The sequence below is a fragment of the Lactuca virosa genome, chromosome 5 (genome assembly GCF_052849685.1).
Source record: "Lactuca virosa cultivar CGN04683 chromosome 5, Lactuca_virosa_CGN04683_v6, whole genome shotgun sequence".
Taxonomy (NCBI): Eukaryota; Viridiplantae; Streptophyta; class Magnoliopsida; order Asterales; family Asteraceae; genus Lactuca; species Lactuca virosa.
In genome coordinates, this window is record NC_136430.1 from 65,075,620 (window position 1) to 65,093,853 (window position 18,234).

Below are 18,234 nucleotides of genomic sequence, written 5' to 3' on the forward strand. Positions count from 1 at the left end.
TCTAGTTATACATGAAACAAAAAAAAATTATCCAAAGCATGAAACCTATAACTAGCATACAACTTGATACTTGAAACATAAAAAACTGGTTAGAAGAATACCTCTTAGTTGTAGCATGTAGAATTTGGCCTTTCAAGAGCTTAGCACCTCAAGTGTGATGCCTCAAATGGTTCACAAAACACCAAGACCAAAAGGAGGACAAATGAGAGAGAGGCTATTAACCACCAAAAACGGCTAGCCTCTTCTTGGAATGCACAAGTGCCCATTTTAGGGTTTTCGGGGTTACACTTATAGTGTAGAATTCCAAGAGTTTCAACTTGTAAACTCTAATCCACTTCCTTGGGCCTTTAATCCGATAATCAATATGATAAGCCCTTTGGACTAAATCTTCATGGACTCCACAAAGATTTAGTCCACATAATCAACATGGATCATTGGCCCAAACTATAAGTATCACTGATTTACTTAATCAGTCCCCGTTAATTTAATTAGTCTCTTTTGATCACTAATTAATTCCAAATTAATTCTTGATCATTACTAATTAAATAATATGATTTTTCAACTAATATATTATACTTATAATATATTAATAAATCACAAATAACCTCTTTCTCAAATATCAATCCTATCAAATTGCTTTGGTGAATGCAACCCAAAATGGACCATGCTACTCTCCGGTCAAGTACATACCAATTATAGTTATGGGCTTAGACACCTAATCCAACAATAACATCATAATAAAATCTCAATGGTGTGTGTGATGCAGTCATCCCGAGATCTTCCCTATGGAACCAAAAATACCTGAAACATAAACTAAAAACTGTAAGCACGAAGTTTAGTGAGTTCCCCCAAAATACCACATACCAAACTTATAGTAAACATACAATGGGCCCCGCCCAGTAACCGGGCCCTGCCCTGTCATCAGGCTAAGCTCGGAAAGCATATAAACACATACACAGATAATATACATAACATACAAATAGTCATCGGGCTCTGCCCGACATTGGACCTTAGTCCACTAGCATAAAGACATAGGTACATGCAAGAGTCACGAAGACAATTGGCATTCTATCAAAATAACATAACATGGGCCGACATCAGTGCCTTCGACCTGCCAAACTTGGTAAGGAAGCTCACCTTGAATGCTGAAAGATAACTGGATAAATCCCCAGCCCTGGAAACAGCTCTACTCAACTCCTAAATAGAAACATTCCCTTAGATACCGATCAATACTTCAAAACCCATAAAAGTTCAAACTTGGCCAAAGTCAAAGTCAAACTCAAGCCAATGCTCCGAGTTGACTCAACTCGTCGAGTCATCCTTTAACTCGCCGAGTTTCCATGAATCACAAAATCACGATATTCCGAAAACTCATCGAGTTTACCTTTAACTCGTCGAGTTTCTCTGTTTTCAACTGAATCGGGATAATCCCAAACCAACTCACGCGAGTTCCCTTATGAACTCGCCGAGTTCATCAGTCTGCCAACCCACTTAATGCATTAAGCCACTAATCTTCAAACCAAAGCTCTATCTTCCAGATCTAGACTAATGATGCGTCTAGAAGGGTAAAGTTTCCAACTTTACCCATGAAGAACCACCCCAAAGGCAATAAGCTCAAACCCTAATCCTAAAAGGCTTATGTCTTAATGCAAAAACCACCATATCTTCAAGATAGAGCTTATGAACATAGATCTGGACCTTAAAGGCTAAAAGGTCACGTAAAGTCTTCAACTTTACTCACATGCATGGCCAAAAGAAGCTTAAGAGATCAAAACAAAGGCTTATAAGGTGCATGGAGCTCTTAGGGCCATAAAAAGTTGGAACCTTTATGCCATGAAAGTTCCTTAAGACCCTTGATCTGAAAGGCTTTGTCCATATGGGATGTCCAACTCCCAATGACCACTTCTTTTGGACAAAAACAAGCAAAAGAACACTAAGATGAAGATCTAAGTAACCACAAGGCAAGGTAGAGACTTTTTACCAAAAAAGACGTCGAAAATGAAGCAAGGATTCTGGATCTAGCAGCTCCTTCTTGTATCTCCAAGCTCCCTTTTCTTCTAATGGTTTCAAACACACACAACACACTCAAGAATGGCTCACAAGCACTCAAAGATGCCTTAGGGTTTCGAGGTTAAGGTTTAGGACAGTGGAGGCTGGAAATGAGACCAACTTATGGAGCTTAAGTTGTTTAAATGGAGTGCAAAACCCCGAAATTAGGGTTTCATTTCTTCCAAACAACTCGTCGAGTTGAGGCCTCCCAACTCGTCGAGTTGGTCATTTAAAAACACGCGTTCCATAACATTACTACACGAAGAGTTGGGGCTACCAACTCGTCGATTTGCTCTACAAAATCGAATAATTAGAAGTTTAAATACATACCAGGAACCAGGCGTTACTGTGGGTTGCACCTGATCGCACATCGGTTGGGAAGGAGAATGAAACATTTCCTTATAAAGGGCGTGGATACCTTCCCTATCACAATGTGTTTAAAGTCGTGAGGGCAACATATCCCATAAGAACTCTGCAGTTAAGCGTGCCCGAGCGAGAGCAATCCAGGGATGGGTGACCCCCTGGGAAGTTTTCGTGCCGGGAGCCCAAAGCGTACAATATTGTGATACGTGCCAGAGGGGGATGTTACACACCCATTAACCACAACTGCTACCATGTAACATCCATAAAATTTTAAAAATTTTAAAACTTTTACATACATCCAAAAACCATCATTTATTACATATTGTTTTTAAGATAGGTTTCACATCAGAGTTTTTTCCCAGAAATCATAACACAAAATACGAGGAGGTGCACGATCAAACCTTCGCCTTTCCGCGATCATCTGAGGTACCTAAAACATAACCAAAAACTGTAAGCCCATAGCTTAGTGAGTCTTCTCCAAAATACCACCACATAACATAACAGACAACATCAAGCATAAATGAGCCTTCAGCCTGATTGGACCGCCTCGTAGGTCCTTCAGCCTATTCGAACCACTCACCGGGCGTTCAGCATGACTGGACCACATCGCAGGCCTTTAGTCTATCCGGACCGCCTTGGGTCTATTTCCCTACAACACAAAGTAGGACCACCTCACCCCAACCACACACACATATGTCGACATATACATAACTCATAACTACATAGCCAATTAACAGGCAAGTACAGATCATACAGATCAATAAGCATAACATCATCCTATCTACCAGGATACAGATCTACTAGATCATAATAGCATAGCAACATCCTATCTACCAGGATAACCATCCAAAAAGGGTCGGCATTGGTGCATTCGACCCAGAAGTACAGTGAGGAAAACTCACCTCACAAGTAGTGTCGAACCAGTAAAATCCAACTCCAAAACTCAGCTCCTGACTCAAAAGCCTACAACCACCATGTGACCATTGTTGGATTAGTGTCTAAGTCCATAACTATAATTGGTATGTACTTGACCCGATTTGGCATTGTCCATTTGGGTTGCATGGCATCAGAACAATTTGGATAGACTTTTGTGAGAATATGATATTTATGATTTGTTAATATATTATAAGTTCTAATATATTAATATGAAATCATATTATTTAATTAGTATTGATCAAGAATTAATTTGGAATTAATTTTGTGGTCAAAAGGAGACTAATTAAAAATATGGGGATTGATTGTGTAAATCACTCATTCTTATATATGTGGGCTTATGATCCATAGTTCTTCATGTTGGGCTAAACCCATGGAGTAACCCATGGATACTCCATGGAGGTTTTAACCCATGGAGCATGAAGAATATGGAAAGACATGGGTTACATGGTGTAAACCTAATAGCCACCATATATAAGGACCCCATGGCTCAAGAAATGGGTACTAGTGTGTGTACACATGAGGGCTGGCCGATTTGAGCATAGGAACCTTTTCTCTCAAGTTATTCCAAGATGTTGGTGATGTTGTGTGAACCATTTGAGGTGTCACACTTGAGGCACTAGGCTCTTAAGCTCCATGGAATCAAGTTACATAAAAAGGTATGTCTTCTAACTTGTTTATATTACCCAAGTATAAAGATTGTATGCTAGTTAGGGTAATACCTTGGAAAGTTCAAGTTTGCATGTATAATAGAGAAAACATAGATCCAAGGTATTTAGGGTTGCATGTACACCATAGGAGTGTTAGAATGCTCAAAACCCAACAACCATTTCTATCAAAACCCCGAAATATCCAAAATGCCCTCAAAGTCAAACTTGATCAACCATGGTCAAAGTCAAAGTCAATAGTCAAGGTCAACGGCCCATGTTGACCCAACTCGTCGAGTGCACATACCAACTCGTCGAGTTACTACAGTACTCAGAGAAACGGGGAAAACCCGAGCCAACTCGTCGAGTTGTTAGGACAACTCGTCGAGTTCCTACAGTATCCAGAAAAGCGGGAAAACCCGAGCCAACTCGCCGAGTTGTCAGGACAACTCGTCGAGTTTTCCCATCTTAACTCATTCAGTCCTTTCATCCATTTTAACGCTTAAGAATGTAGATCTGATACCCAAGAGCTGGAAAACCACGTAAAGTTGCTAACTTTACGTCCATGCATGTCACCAAGAGGCTTTAAAGCTCAAAGAAGGCTTAATAAGGGATCTAAAGCATGAAGGGGACCTAGAACTTGATAAAGCTTGAAACTTCAAGCCCAAAGAGGCCACAAATCGTCCAGATCTGTAGTAATAACTTCATGAAATGCCCAAACCCAAGAATGATTCCAAAATGATCCAAAATGACAATAAACTTCCAAGGAAGAGATCTAATCAATTGATGAGCAAGTTTTCTACTTTTTACCTTAAAAGAATAGCTAAACTTAAGAAGATTCTGGATCTAAAGCTTCCACCCTTCAAGCAATGCACCACCAACTTCAAGCTCTTCAAAAGAACACCAAGAAAACACTCTTCAAGCTCACACACACTCAAATATGGGAGCGAAAGCACGGGACTATGGTTTCTGGACAGGGGAGACGGGTAAGGAGGCCACCCAAAGGGTATAATGCCTTTAAATAGGATGCAACACCCTAAAAATTAGGGTTTCTTAATCAGCCACCAATTCGTCGAGTTGGTCCAAAAATATACGCGACCCAAAGAATTTCAACACGTCAAGTTGAGGCCATCAACTCGATGAGTTCCAAGGCAAAATTGCCTTCTTAATAAAAATTTATCATACCTGGGAATCGGGATGTTACATACCATCTCAACACCATCTCCGTACATCGCCACCCTTGTTCACCGTTATGGCTTTTATGAGGGCTGCCAATTGTCGATTCAAAGAGCTTCTTCATGGATAGATGAGAAGAATACACACACATACACTTGCAAATCGATTATGGAGTGTGTGTGTGTGTGTGTGTATGTGTTCATCATCGATCTGCAGGTGTGTGAGTATGTGTATGTGTGTTCTTATCTACGGAGAGAGAGAGAGAGAGAGAGAGAGAGAGAGAGAGAAAGAGAAAGAGAGAGGATATGACCCTTTTATATTAAATAATTATATATATATATATATATATATATATATATATATATATATATATATATATATATATATATATATATATATAACAAAGGAACCAAGGAACCAATCCAAAACGTCAGAATTTAAAGCGATCAACGGCAAAAGGAAGGGTTGTAAACTTTTGTAATGTACGCACATGTACCAGATTATAACAAAACACACTTCCTTTTTTTCATTTAAAAAATTTTTTAGGCCAAGTTTTTTATCGAAAAAAAAAAAACCGAATATATCGTTGTTCACGATTTTTCGTTCTCTTTCCATAGAGATCCATGATGATATATAAAAAATGAACTTTTTTTTTCGAAAAAAACCCACTTAATTTTTTTAGTTTTTTCAATATTTAAGTTTATTTTTATCAAAAAAAACTAATTATACCAAAAATATTAATTTTTTGTACTCTATTAATAAACAACAACACCGATTAAAAAAAACCTCGAACAGTGTAGATTCATACTGTGAATCTAAACTGTAAATATTTCAATTTTTAACATTCACAATATGAAAAATCTCGAACAGTTCAGATTCACATTGTGAATCTGAATTACTATTATGCACACTGTGAATCTGAGAAGGTTCACAAAAAAAAAAAAAAAAAAACCTCGATCAGTGTAGATTTACACTGTGAATCTAAACTGTAAATATTTCAAAATTTAACATTCACAATGTGAAAAAGCTCCGATCAGTTCAGATTCACACTGTGAATCTGACTTACTATTATGCACACTGTGAATTTGAGGAGGTTCACAATGTGAATCTAAACAGGTTTACAATATAAATCTGAACAGGTTCACAATATGAATCTGAACTGAAATATCGTTTTTTTTTTAACATGAATATGAATCTATGTTTAAAAAGTACAAAAAAAATATGAATTTTGATATATTTATTAATTTTTTTCTATAAAAAATAGGCCTTAACTTTTTTTAATCAAAGAAAATGAAGTGAGTTTTTTTCGAAAAAAAAAGTTCGTTTTTTATATATCATCATGGATCTCTATGGAAAGAGGACGAAAAATCGTGAACAACAGTATATTCGGTTTTTTTTTTTGATAAAAAACAAAGCCTAAAAAAAATTTTAAACGAAAAAAATGGTGGGTTTTTTGTAAATGGTGGATTTTTTGGTATAATCCGGTGTGTGTGCGTCCAATGTCAAAGTGTACATCTATTTCCTTGGCCGTTGATCGTTATGATTTCCGACGCTCACAATTGGTTCCTTGGTTCTTTGGTTAATTATGGTTCTCTATTGAACCTCACCCAGTATATATATATATATAAAAAGAAAAACTTTATAAGGACCAAATATCAAAAGTTTTGAAAACATAAAACCATTTGTGAAATTTTTTAAATTTAGTGACTTAACTTCAGATGTGGGAAAACATAAGGAGTATTTATGATGTTTTTTCGATTTTAAAATTTTGAATAGTTATTTATATTAATTCTCGTTTATCTTATTCTAATACTACTAGCTATTTTAAATTGCATTAAAAATAAAAACAAGCGTGAAAAAGGTGGAATATGGGTCAGGTGTGGATTCACATTGGAGCCGGGGCTGGTGGAATATGGGTCAGGTGTGGATTCACATTGGAGCCTAGGTAGCCCCGGATGTACCTTAATTTTTGTCCGGTAGTGTTAATTTTTTCGAAAAAATTAGGGGACTGTTGTAGATGAGAGAGAACGATGTGTTTTGATGTATAAGGTAGTTGTAACTGCTTGAGGATAGCTTTGTCGAATTATAAACGCAAGGGTTTGCGAGGCGAGTGTGTGACGAAATCCTTTAGGGGTAACGAGTACAACTTGGTAGTTGGGTGAAAGAGAGATGCCATTGTTATTATGAGCATCGTTTCATCAAGCTTTTGCACCGTCTTGGTATAGTTGGACGACCCCGTTTGGGAAAATAGTTTAGATTGGACTATTTACACTTTGACCTCCTATTTTAGATTTCGTATCACTTTGACGCTAAACATAAACACACTCTCTAGCCCAATAGAAAGCCCAAGCCCATATTCTACTTCTTCATCTTTTCTTTTGTGAAATCAAACTCAGTTTCTCAATTTAATATAACCGCAAAACATATTTGATGAATTTTTTTCATTTTAAAGTCTTATTATAAACTTTTCAAGAAATAATGATACATTTAAATCAACTTGGGATATTATGCTACTCTTGATACGTAACCATTTTATTCTTATTTTTAAAGTTATTATATGATTTTTATCCAATAATACACATAACCATTTATCATTAACAAAATAGTTGTATTTAGTATATGTTTTCCTCGTAGAGTATGAGCACCTACAAGATTAAACAAAAGTTATACAATGTTTTAAAAACCGGTTTTTTTAGTTGAACCGGTATGGTGACCGGTTTCCGGTTCAACCGGTTTAACCGGTTCGACCGCTGAGTAAACCAGTTTCTATAATTTTCATCTTTTTTTGTATTTTCGCACACATACCTACATACACAAATCAAGAATATGATGTCCATACGTTCAAACATTAAAATACACATGAAAACAAGTTGTAGATCATTCTAAAAACATTAAAATAACTCATAACCATAAGTTTTACATCAATCTACGTGGATTAAAAAGAAAATAAAGTCCTAGATGAATATAAATGCATCAAAAAACTTCATAACATTTATCATATGCTTTTATTTAGAAAAATTCTAATAAATGTAAAAAAACTACTAAAGTTTATTATGCAAAACGTTTCAACTCCATGTGTTTTTATTCAATTAACCGGTTCAACCGGTTTAATTGAACCGGTTCAACCGGATTTCTGTAAAAACCTGTCGGTTCGATCCGGTTCAGAAATAGACATAAAACGCGTGATAGTTGAACCGCTCCCTTCCCCGATTCCCGGTCCAATCGGTTCGACCGGCCGGTTCAAACCGGTTTTTAAAACATTGAAGTTATAGATGCATTATCAAAGATTAATTTCCAAAAGTAGTAACCAACAAAACAAGTAAGTAAATAAAAACACTCTTTGTCTAATAAAATTGTGATTATTATTTTTTCTTATTGTATATTACGTGAATTCTTTTCTATACTGCCCAATGTTTTAAAAACCAGTTTGAACCGGCCGGTCGAACCGGTTGGACCGGGAATCGGGGAAGGGAGCGGTTCAACTATCACCGGTTTTATGTCTATTTCTGAACCGGATCGAACCGGTCGGTTTTTAGAAAAATCCGGTTGAAACCGGTTAATTGAATAAAAACACATGGAATTGAAACCTTTTGCATAATAAACTTTAGTAGTTTTTTCACATTTATTAGAATTTTTCTAAATAAAAGCATATGATAAATGTTATGAAGTTTTTTGATGTATTTATATTCATCTAGGACTTTATTTTCTTTTTAATCCACGTAGATTGATGTAAAACTTATGGTTATGAGTTATTTTAATGTTTTTAGAATGATCTACAACTTGTTTTCATGTGTATTTTAATGTTTAAACGTATGGACATCATATTCTTGATTTGTGTATGTAGGTATGTGTGCGAAAATACGAAAAAATATGAAAATTATAGAAACCGGTTTACTCAGCGGTCGAACCGGTTAAACCGGTTGAACCGGAAACCGGTCACCATACCGGTTCAACTAAAAAACCGGTTTTTAAAACATTGATATTGCCCCTTTACTTTGATTATATCTCCGTCACACGTTCTAATACTCAGTGTACAATTCACATCCAAGTTTCATCCCATTGTAACTTCGATACATTTATTAACTTTTTTCATCTTGTGTTGACTTCTTCCATCTTCTTCCCAGAATTTCCAACGCAGACAGAGGAGGGTTTTAACCTTCAAAGGAGGTCGATTATACCGCTCCCACGTAGGTACGTTTCATCGATTTCTTATGTTTCTTCTTGGGGCTTCTGATTTCAGTATTAGGGTTTTGTTGTACTGTTTGTTTCATGTCATTGCTTCTTTTGATTTTCATCGATTTGTTTGTTGTTTTTTTTGGAGCTTGCGACTTCAACTCCTCCTTAAGCCACCAAACTAAGGCATGTTACAGATTATAGCAAGTATTATCAATAAAAATTGATATGAAATACTAAAAATCAAATTATAATATAATTTGCTCTTTCCAATTGGTAAACTTTAAAAACTTACCCAAGTATTAAATGACTTAAACATGTCATCAAAAGTGTTTACATGCTTATAAATTTATAATTACTTTATGCAAAATGTTTAATTATTACCTTAATAATATTCTTTTGATAATAATATAATATACAACATGCCAAAGGCATGAAAGAAGGATCTTGAACTTTTCAAGAATAATCAAGCAGAGTAAAAAATGATGACTGCCATAATCAGAACCATTAAGAGCATCCACAATATATAGTTCAATGGGAGAGTTGAATGACGTGGCATGCCTAATTGGCATTCAGTGGATAAAACGCTATCATTGTGGGATGCCATATTGGCATTCAATGGATATGGAGTTCAATGGAAAAATGAAACCTTTTAACTATTAAATATATGTTACATTGAACTCTATTGAGTTCAATGCATTGTAGGAAAATGGATGTAGAGTTGAATAGTAAGTATGATGATGTGTCAATCCATTAAACTCTAATAAGTTTAATGCATTGTGGATGCTCTAAGATACGTGAAATAAAGGATGATATGATAAGATTAAAAAACTTTAATCCAAGATAAATAGAACTAGAACAAAAACAAATTTTTATTTCATAAAATCTTGGATTAAAAGTTCACCATTTTGACTTTGACTTCTATATGCATATCTTGATTTGAAAGAAATGTAGTAATGTAGTATTAGCTATAAAGCCTCAATATCACCCAAGTAGAGCGTAAGTCACAAGTTGATTTCTCTATAAAGAATAAGATGCATGATAAAACCATACATTAGCAAGATAAGTTGTACTATGTATTCTAAGTTTTTGACTATTGTAAGCCTATTTATTTTCTGTTAGATCAGATCTTCCATATTGTCTTATCAAGAACACAACAGAAAAGTAGCACAAACTGATATTCATGGTTCATTCCCAAGAAAAATGTTTTTCCATTATTGTGTTAAACGAATGATAAAATAATATACTTTTTTTAGCACCCTATAAGAACAACAACAAAATTTATATAAATGTGAGGTATTAATGGATTCAAAAAACAATTTATTGTAAAATCCATAAAAAATTACTAACTTGAGGGTTTTTATGGATTTAACAATTGGGGTTTTTACTCACGGTAAAAGTGACCTGACAAAATCATCCGCACGTTGAAGAGCTGAGGGAGTATGGGCAGTATCGATTTGGTCAGCCCTGCACACAAGGATCCTCGAAGAGTTGAGTTGTGTTGATTTGTAGGTTTCTTCTAAGACTAGAGGGAGTGGGTGGGTAGCACCCACGGTTTTGCCACCTCAGCTTGCAGCACACCACCCCTTGTGTGCGGTTTGAACTGCACTCCTCCTTTCCACGGCTCTCTACTACCGCACTATTCAATCTATATATATTCTCTCTCTTGCTGGATTCTTTCTCATCTGTGGCTCGTTTAAACATTTTCTTGGGCTACAAAACCCACAAATGAAACAAACCAAGGGAATATTTATTTGTTGTTTTAATTTATTTAATTTGTATTATTCCTAGCATATTGAACAAAAGAGGACAAGTATTAAATTTTTAGGGCTTATATTTTTTCAAGTGATGAAACAAATGGGTTGTAGGATTTTTTTTTTAAGTTTTTACGAAAATTTTTTAATGCGAGTTTTATTTTTAATTAATGAGTTTAATTTTTAATTAATAAAATATTATGTTTTTAGTTAAAACTAAAGTTTTTATTTATTAAAAAAAGAAAAAACAAATGTGGCACCACAGTGTGGCAAGAAAACACACTTTGCCCTGCAGCCTAATTTCGAGTTGTCTGTGTTGCATCAAATCAACTATTGAGATTTGAGAGCCTTTGGTCAGGTTGTCATTGTAAAAAATTTTTGATTTGAAACCCACCATGTATTAGGTCAGGATTTAGGGATTGCAACACATCAATCAGGGCCACAGAGTAGAAGGAAAATTAGGGAAGTTGAGAGTGAGAAACGATTCTTCAGACCTCCAATCCAGAAACGATCGCTCTTTATCACAGTCTCAGTCTCGCTGTTATCGCAATCTGACAATTTCTTATCTGCTTCATCTCGATTCATCGCAATTGGCTTCGGTGCTTCTTCGGTAATCGGCTACTTCATTGAACTATTGAAATTTGAAGGTACATATTAGTTACCATTCAATTAATTAGGTTCATTAACCACTTATCACCCCTATTTGCTTTCTGCGTTTCTTTGATACAATCAACATTGCAATTTGTTTTTGTCAGGAATTGAAGAAAGATTGCGCTTTGAATGGGTACACAAAAAGTTGGGAATGTTGGACTTCCATTGATGAATATTATCAAAATGAAGGGAGTACCCATCCTGCACCAGTTACAGATGGAGGAGTGTCTTCTTCGGACCTCATCAGACAATTGGTGCATCATTAATGATGGGACAGATAAACCTAATATAGTCATGGGGATTTCTGGGTAACTTTCTTTGCAACTCCCAACAACAAATTTCATCTAATCTTTTTCTCTTACATTCTACTTGTATATGTTATATTAGGAAACCTAGTGAACTTGTTGAAATTACCCCTGTGCTACAAGATAACATCCCTGTAATTCGAAGGTTTACTGGTGGTGGGACAGTTATAGTTGATGATGGAACAATATTTGTTTCATTTATATGCAACAAAGATGATGTTCCTCATGTACAACCATATCCTAGACCTATCATGTCATGGAGCAGCTTGTTATACTCTAAAGTCTTCCATGGAATTGCTGATTTCAAGCTTCGTGAGAATGGTATATGATATGAGAATCCAATAAAAATAGTCTACTTAAAACCATAATGCTATTGCTATCTCTCTGTTTGATATTTTGAATTGTGTTTTTTTGTTATAGACTATGTATTTGGTGTCCGAAAATTCGGAGGAAATGCACAATCAATTACTAAAAATCGGTGGATCCATCATACGTCTTTTTTGTGGGATTACAAGACACATAACATGTCATATCTTAAGCTTCCAAAACAGGCCCCTGAATATCGACTGGTATGCTTCTTAATTCTTATTTTTGATTTAAAATTCTACAACATTCTTTTTTAAGCATTTATTTTGTATTTTTATTTTCATGGTAGGCGAGGGATCATCTTGATTTCATCTGTCCCATAAAGGACTATCTTTCAAGATCAGATTTCATTAGCAAAACCATTGATGCAGCAGCAACCCATTTTTCACTTACCTCAACACAACCTCCGTTAAATTTTGAATTCAACCCCACATCAAAATTACTAACCAGACTGGAATTAGAGGCTGCAGCAATCAAATCCTCATAAAAGAAAAGGGGTAGTTTTGACATTTTGGTGATGAAACAGCAAACATGGAGTTCAGTTAGAAGCTGGAGAGATGAAGAAGATGGTGGTTAAAACTTGTGCAAATCACCAGTTTTGTTACATTGAATTTGAAATTAAATACAAAATTGATATTTATTGTGATCATACTGATTTGTATTAATAAAGGATGTATTTGTTCAAAAAGATAGTCAATTTAAAGATCTAGGGTGTGAGATTAAATATTCAGACACTTAAAAAAATGTTTATTTGATTACTAGTTTATAACCCGTGAGAACCACGGTTATAAAATTAATCAAAATTTCATAGTAAAACTTAAAATTATTAATCAATTATTTCAAATAAATTATTTTAAATAATTTATTAGTTAAGAGATATTTTTTTTTGTTACATAAAATTATAATCGTTGATTTAAATAAATACATTAAAATTATATCACCTTATAATATATATTAATTTTATTTTATTTTTTATTCTAATGTTATTAATTTAATGTAATTAGAATGTGAAATTTAAAATTTGAAATTTGAAATGAAGAATTAATTATTAATTCTACCCTAATAAATAAAAACCCTTTTGTCACATGTCATTTTCTCCTTGGTTTTGACACATGTAATTTTCTTAGCATTTTAGAGTAATTTTATTTCCACATGTCATTTTATTATTATTACTAGGTGTGAGACCCGTGTATTACACGGGTTTATTAAAAATAAAAAGTTTAGTATCAATATATAAATATTAAACATTTTTTTAAAGTGATAAATAAGTAAGTAATTCAACTTATACTAAAAAAACTATTGACATATTCTAAATAATAAAGCTGAAAATATGAAAATGCAAACATTAAGTATTTTTTTAATCTATATTTGATATCTCGACTTCGGAGAATTTAAGTCATTGAATATTAAAACAAAATTGACAAAATTATATTCTGAAATCATATACAAACTTTAAGCTTACACTGCGAAAAGCCGCATGCAAATCCGATTTCAAACGAATTAGATATGTATGTTTTAAACTTTCCACATAAACCGGTTTCACCCCTAAAATTGGTTCCAGTTCCGGTCCCGGTTTATCCGAACCTGATGGACCTAAACTCAGACCACACGAAACTCGGATAAGCCCATTCTTTAAACCCGAAACCCAAAACTGTTCTAATGGTTCCGATTTCGGTTTAAATCTAAACCCTATTACGTATCTCATCAATTCGTAAATCCAAAAACCTCCAGAATAGTGGAACATTTTAATGGAACTTTCATTTCAAGACGAACAAATTCTAATTTATATGATACTCTATTAGTTTTTTAAAACTATTAACTATTTAGTTATGAATTTTAACCAATAATGATTTTTAGAAAATTCCAACCAAAATGTATTGAAAAGGCTAATCGAAAAGAAACTAATGCAATGAAAAGTTAAAAAGTTTTTTTCATTATTTTAACTCATCCGCAATTCACAAAATCATACACCGTATTTGTTACGCATTTTAGATTTTCTTCGAAAAAATTTCATTTAGTTCATCTTTTATTTTTTTCTATACTTGGTTTGGAGAAATAATAAAAAAATCCCTTTCCAACAGTTTTAGATAAAATAATTATTTTTTTCAAATGAAAACATTATTAATTTCATTTTAATCGGTTAAGGTGTTTGGCTTTATGATGAGTTAAAATACATCGAAAATAGATGTCTTTATGACTTTATTCCCTCAAAAAAACAAAAACCCAAACACCTAATTTTGTACACCAATTCTCTGCACCTAATTTGTTTAAATTTCAAAGAATATTAAGTTTGACCAATTCACAAAAGGGACGATCAATAATAGATAATCACATCAAAACATTAACAAAATTATTTATTTCTCTTCTCCATTCAATTCTTCCTCTCTTTACATCATGACATATGGATACAAAAATACACCAACCATCATAAACTCATAAACTCTTAGACCTTAAAATATATTAAATAGAGAAACAAATACAAATAAATATTTTACAATTATATGCTAGCTACAGTTTGTTAAATAATGAAAGATAGAAACTGTCTCTTAGAATTTATTGTCAATTTTAATACAATGAATACATAACATATATAAACTCTTGCTTAAAATATGGATTTTTAATTTAAGAAAATTGAAATCATAAGAAAATGCCAAGTTGAAATCATAGAAACTCTCTCTTAGATGCAGCGGGGGCATGTGATAGCTTATGCCTCGAGACAGTTGAAGCCTCACGAGGCTAACTACCCGACGCATGATTTGGAGTTGGGGCTGTAGTGTTCGCCCTCAAAATTTGGCGGCATTACCTCTATGGGGTCTGGTGTACTATTTACACGGACCACAAGAGTTTGAGGTACCTCATGGATCAGCCGAATTTGAACATGAGGCAGCGTCGGTGGTTAGACGTGGTAAAGGATTACGATTGTGAGATCCTCTACCACCCGGGCAAGGCCAACGTAGTGGCTGACGCCCTGACCCGCAAGCCGGTAGCGGCTCCGATTCGAGATATCTGCTTGAGGATGACAGTGATTACTCCACTGTTGGAGAAGATTAGGGAGGTGCAGGTTGAGGGCTTGAAGGAGGAGCGCCAGAAGTGCGAAAGGATAGTGGGTCGAGTGGCTTCGTTTAATTACGACAGTCGGGGATTGTTGACCCTTCATGGGAGAGTTTGGGTACCGTACTGGGGTGGAGTACGGCAGTAGACAGCAGGGTTGCGCAAGGCACCATATCGGCTGGCTCCTCCAGAGATGCAGGAGTTGTCTACACAGCTGCAGGAGCTGCTAGAAAAGGGTTTCATCAGGCCGAGTAGTTCACCATGGGGAGCCCCGATCTTGTTCGTGAGGAAGAAGGATGGGTCGCACCGTATGTGCATAGATTACCGGGAGCTGAACAAGGTAACGGTGAAGAACCGTTACCCACTCCCGAGGATAGACGATTTGTTTGAACAGCTCCAGGGAGCATCTTGGTTCTCCAAGATTGATTTGCGCTCCGGTTATCATCAGATGCGGGTCAGAGGTGAGGACGTGAAGAAGACCGCTTTTAGGACCCGCTATGGTCATTATGAGTTCGTGGTGATGCCATTTGGGCTCACCAACGCACCAGGAACGTTCATGGATCTCATGAATCGCGTATGCAGACCGATGTTAGATTGGTCTGTGATAGTGTTTATTGACGACATCTTGGTTTACTCCAAGACTCAGGAGCAGCACGAGGAGCACCTGAGGGAGGTGCTAGAGACACCGAGGAGGGAGAGACTTTTTGCAAAGTTCTCCAAGTGTGAGTTCTGGTTGCGCGAGGTGCAGTTCCTTGGACACCTCGTCAACCAGAAGGGTATACTAGTAGATCCGGCCAAGATAGAGGTCGTGATGCAGTGGGAGGTCCCGAGGTCTCCATCTGAGATTCGGAGCTTCCTGGGATTGGCAGGGTACTACAGGAGATTCATCCAGGACTTCTCCAAGATAGCAGTACCCTTGACCCGACTGACCTAGAAGTCGGTGGTGTTTCGTTGGGGTCCTGAGCAGCAGACAGCCTTTGAGACGCTCAGGCAGCGACTGTGCGAGGCGCCGATTCTTACCCTGCCAGAGGGAGTAGATGACTTTGTAGTCTACTGTGACGCTTCGATCACAGGTATGGGAGCAGTGTTGATGCAGCGGGGGCATGTGATATCTTATGCCTCGAGACAGTTGAAGCCTCACGAGGCTAACTACCCGACGCATGATTTGGAGTTGGGGCTGTAGTGTTCGCCCTCAAAATTTGGCGGTATTACCTCTATGGGGTCCGGTGTACTATTTACACGGACCACAAGAGTTTGAGGTACCTCATGGATCAGCTGAATTTGAACATGAGGCAGCGTCGGTGGTTAGACGTGGTAAAGGATTACGATTGTGAGATCCTCTACCACCCGGGCAAGGCCAACGTAGTGGCCGACGCCCTGACCCGCAAGCCGGTAGCGGCTCCGATTCGAGATATCTGCTTGAGGATGACAGTGATTACTCCATTGCTGGAGAAGATTAGGAAGGTGCAGGTTGAGGGCCTGAAGGAGGAGCGCCAGAAGTGCGAAAGGATAGTGGGTCGAGTGGCTTCGTTTGATTACGACAGTCGGGGATTGTTGACCCTTCATGGGAGAGTTTGGGTACCGTACTGGGGTGGAGTACGGCAGGTATTGATGAACAAGGCTCACAAGTCTCGGTTCTCCATCCACCCAGGGGCGACGAAGATGTACAGAGATCTTCGACCCGATTATTGGTGGCCCTGCATGAAGCGGGACGTAGCTTGGTATGTGGAGAGATGCCTGACCTGCAGGAAGGTCAAGGCGGAACACCAGAGACCCCACGACAAGATGCAGCCATTAGACATTCCCGTGTGGAAATGGGAGGATATCACTATGGATTTCATCACTAAGCTTCCCAGGACCGCACGTGGATTTGATTCAATTTGGGTCATAGTGGATCGGCTGACCAAGAGCGCGCATTTCATACCGATTCAGGAAAGCATATCGGCCGAGAAGCTAGCCGATATTTATGTGCGCGAGGTAGTGGCACGACATGGAGTGCATGTATCAGTAGTATCAGATTGAGACGTCCGGTTCACTTCCACGTTTTGGAAGCGGTTTCATGACGAGATGGGGACTCGTCTTCACTTCAGCACCGCTTTCCACCCTCAGATGGACGGGCAGAGCGAGAGAACGATTCCGACTCTCGAGGACATGCCTCGGGCATGTGTTCTAGATTTTGGGGGCAGTTGGGATACGTATCTTCCATTAGCAGAATTTTCGTATAACAACAGTTACCACGCCAGTATTGACCGCCCTCCTTTCGAGATGCTTTACGGGAGGAAGTGTAGGACCCCGATTTGTTGGGGCGAGGTCGGTCAGAGGGTCATCGGGAGCACTGAGGTGGTGCTCAAGACCACAGAGTTGATCCAGCAGGTCCGTAGCAGATTGCAGACTGCGCAGAGCCGGCAGAAGAGTTACGCCGACAGGAGGCGTTCGGACTTGGAGTTTCAGGTGGGCAACATGGTCCTCCTGAAAGTGTCACCTTGGAAGGGTGTCAACAGGTTCCGGAAGAGGGGCAAACTGGGCCCCAGGTTCAGTGGTCCCTTTAGGGTTTTGGCCCGGGTGGTTCGGGTTGCTTATCAGTTAGATCTTCCAGCAGAGCTCAGCCAGATCCACAGCACGTTCCATGTTTCTCAGCTACGGAAGTGCTTGGTGGATGATTCAGCAGTAGTACTGTCACACCCCAAAACCGGAACGACGGAAACGTTCGGGGGTGGAGGACGTCATGTTTAATATCACAACAATGCAAAGTAGTAAACAAGCAAC

The 18,234-nt window shown here is 37.3% G+C and overlaps 1 protein-coding gene across 1 annotated transcript; it reads left to right on the plus strand.

The window, feature by feature from the left end:
* Positions 1 to 11,376: 11,376 nt before the first annotated feature.
* Positions 11,377 to 13,066, plus strand: LOC145112773 (Biotin/lipoate A/B protein ligase family). Its single transcript, XM_079048902.1, has 5 exons — positions 11,377 to 11,742; positions 11,851 to 12,054; positions 12,134 to 12,372; positions 12,472 to 12,620; positions 12,707 to 13,066. Exons 2-5 carry the CDS (start codon positions 11,876 to 11,878, stop codon positions 12,902 to 12,904), a joined length of 765 nt encoding a protein of 254 aa, XP_078905028.1. The 5' UTR covers positions 11,377 to 11,742; positions 11,851 to 11,875; the 3' UTR covers positions 12,905 to 13,066.
* The last annotated feature ends 5,168 nt before the right edge of the window (positions 13,067 to 18,234 follow it).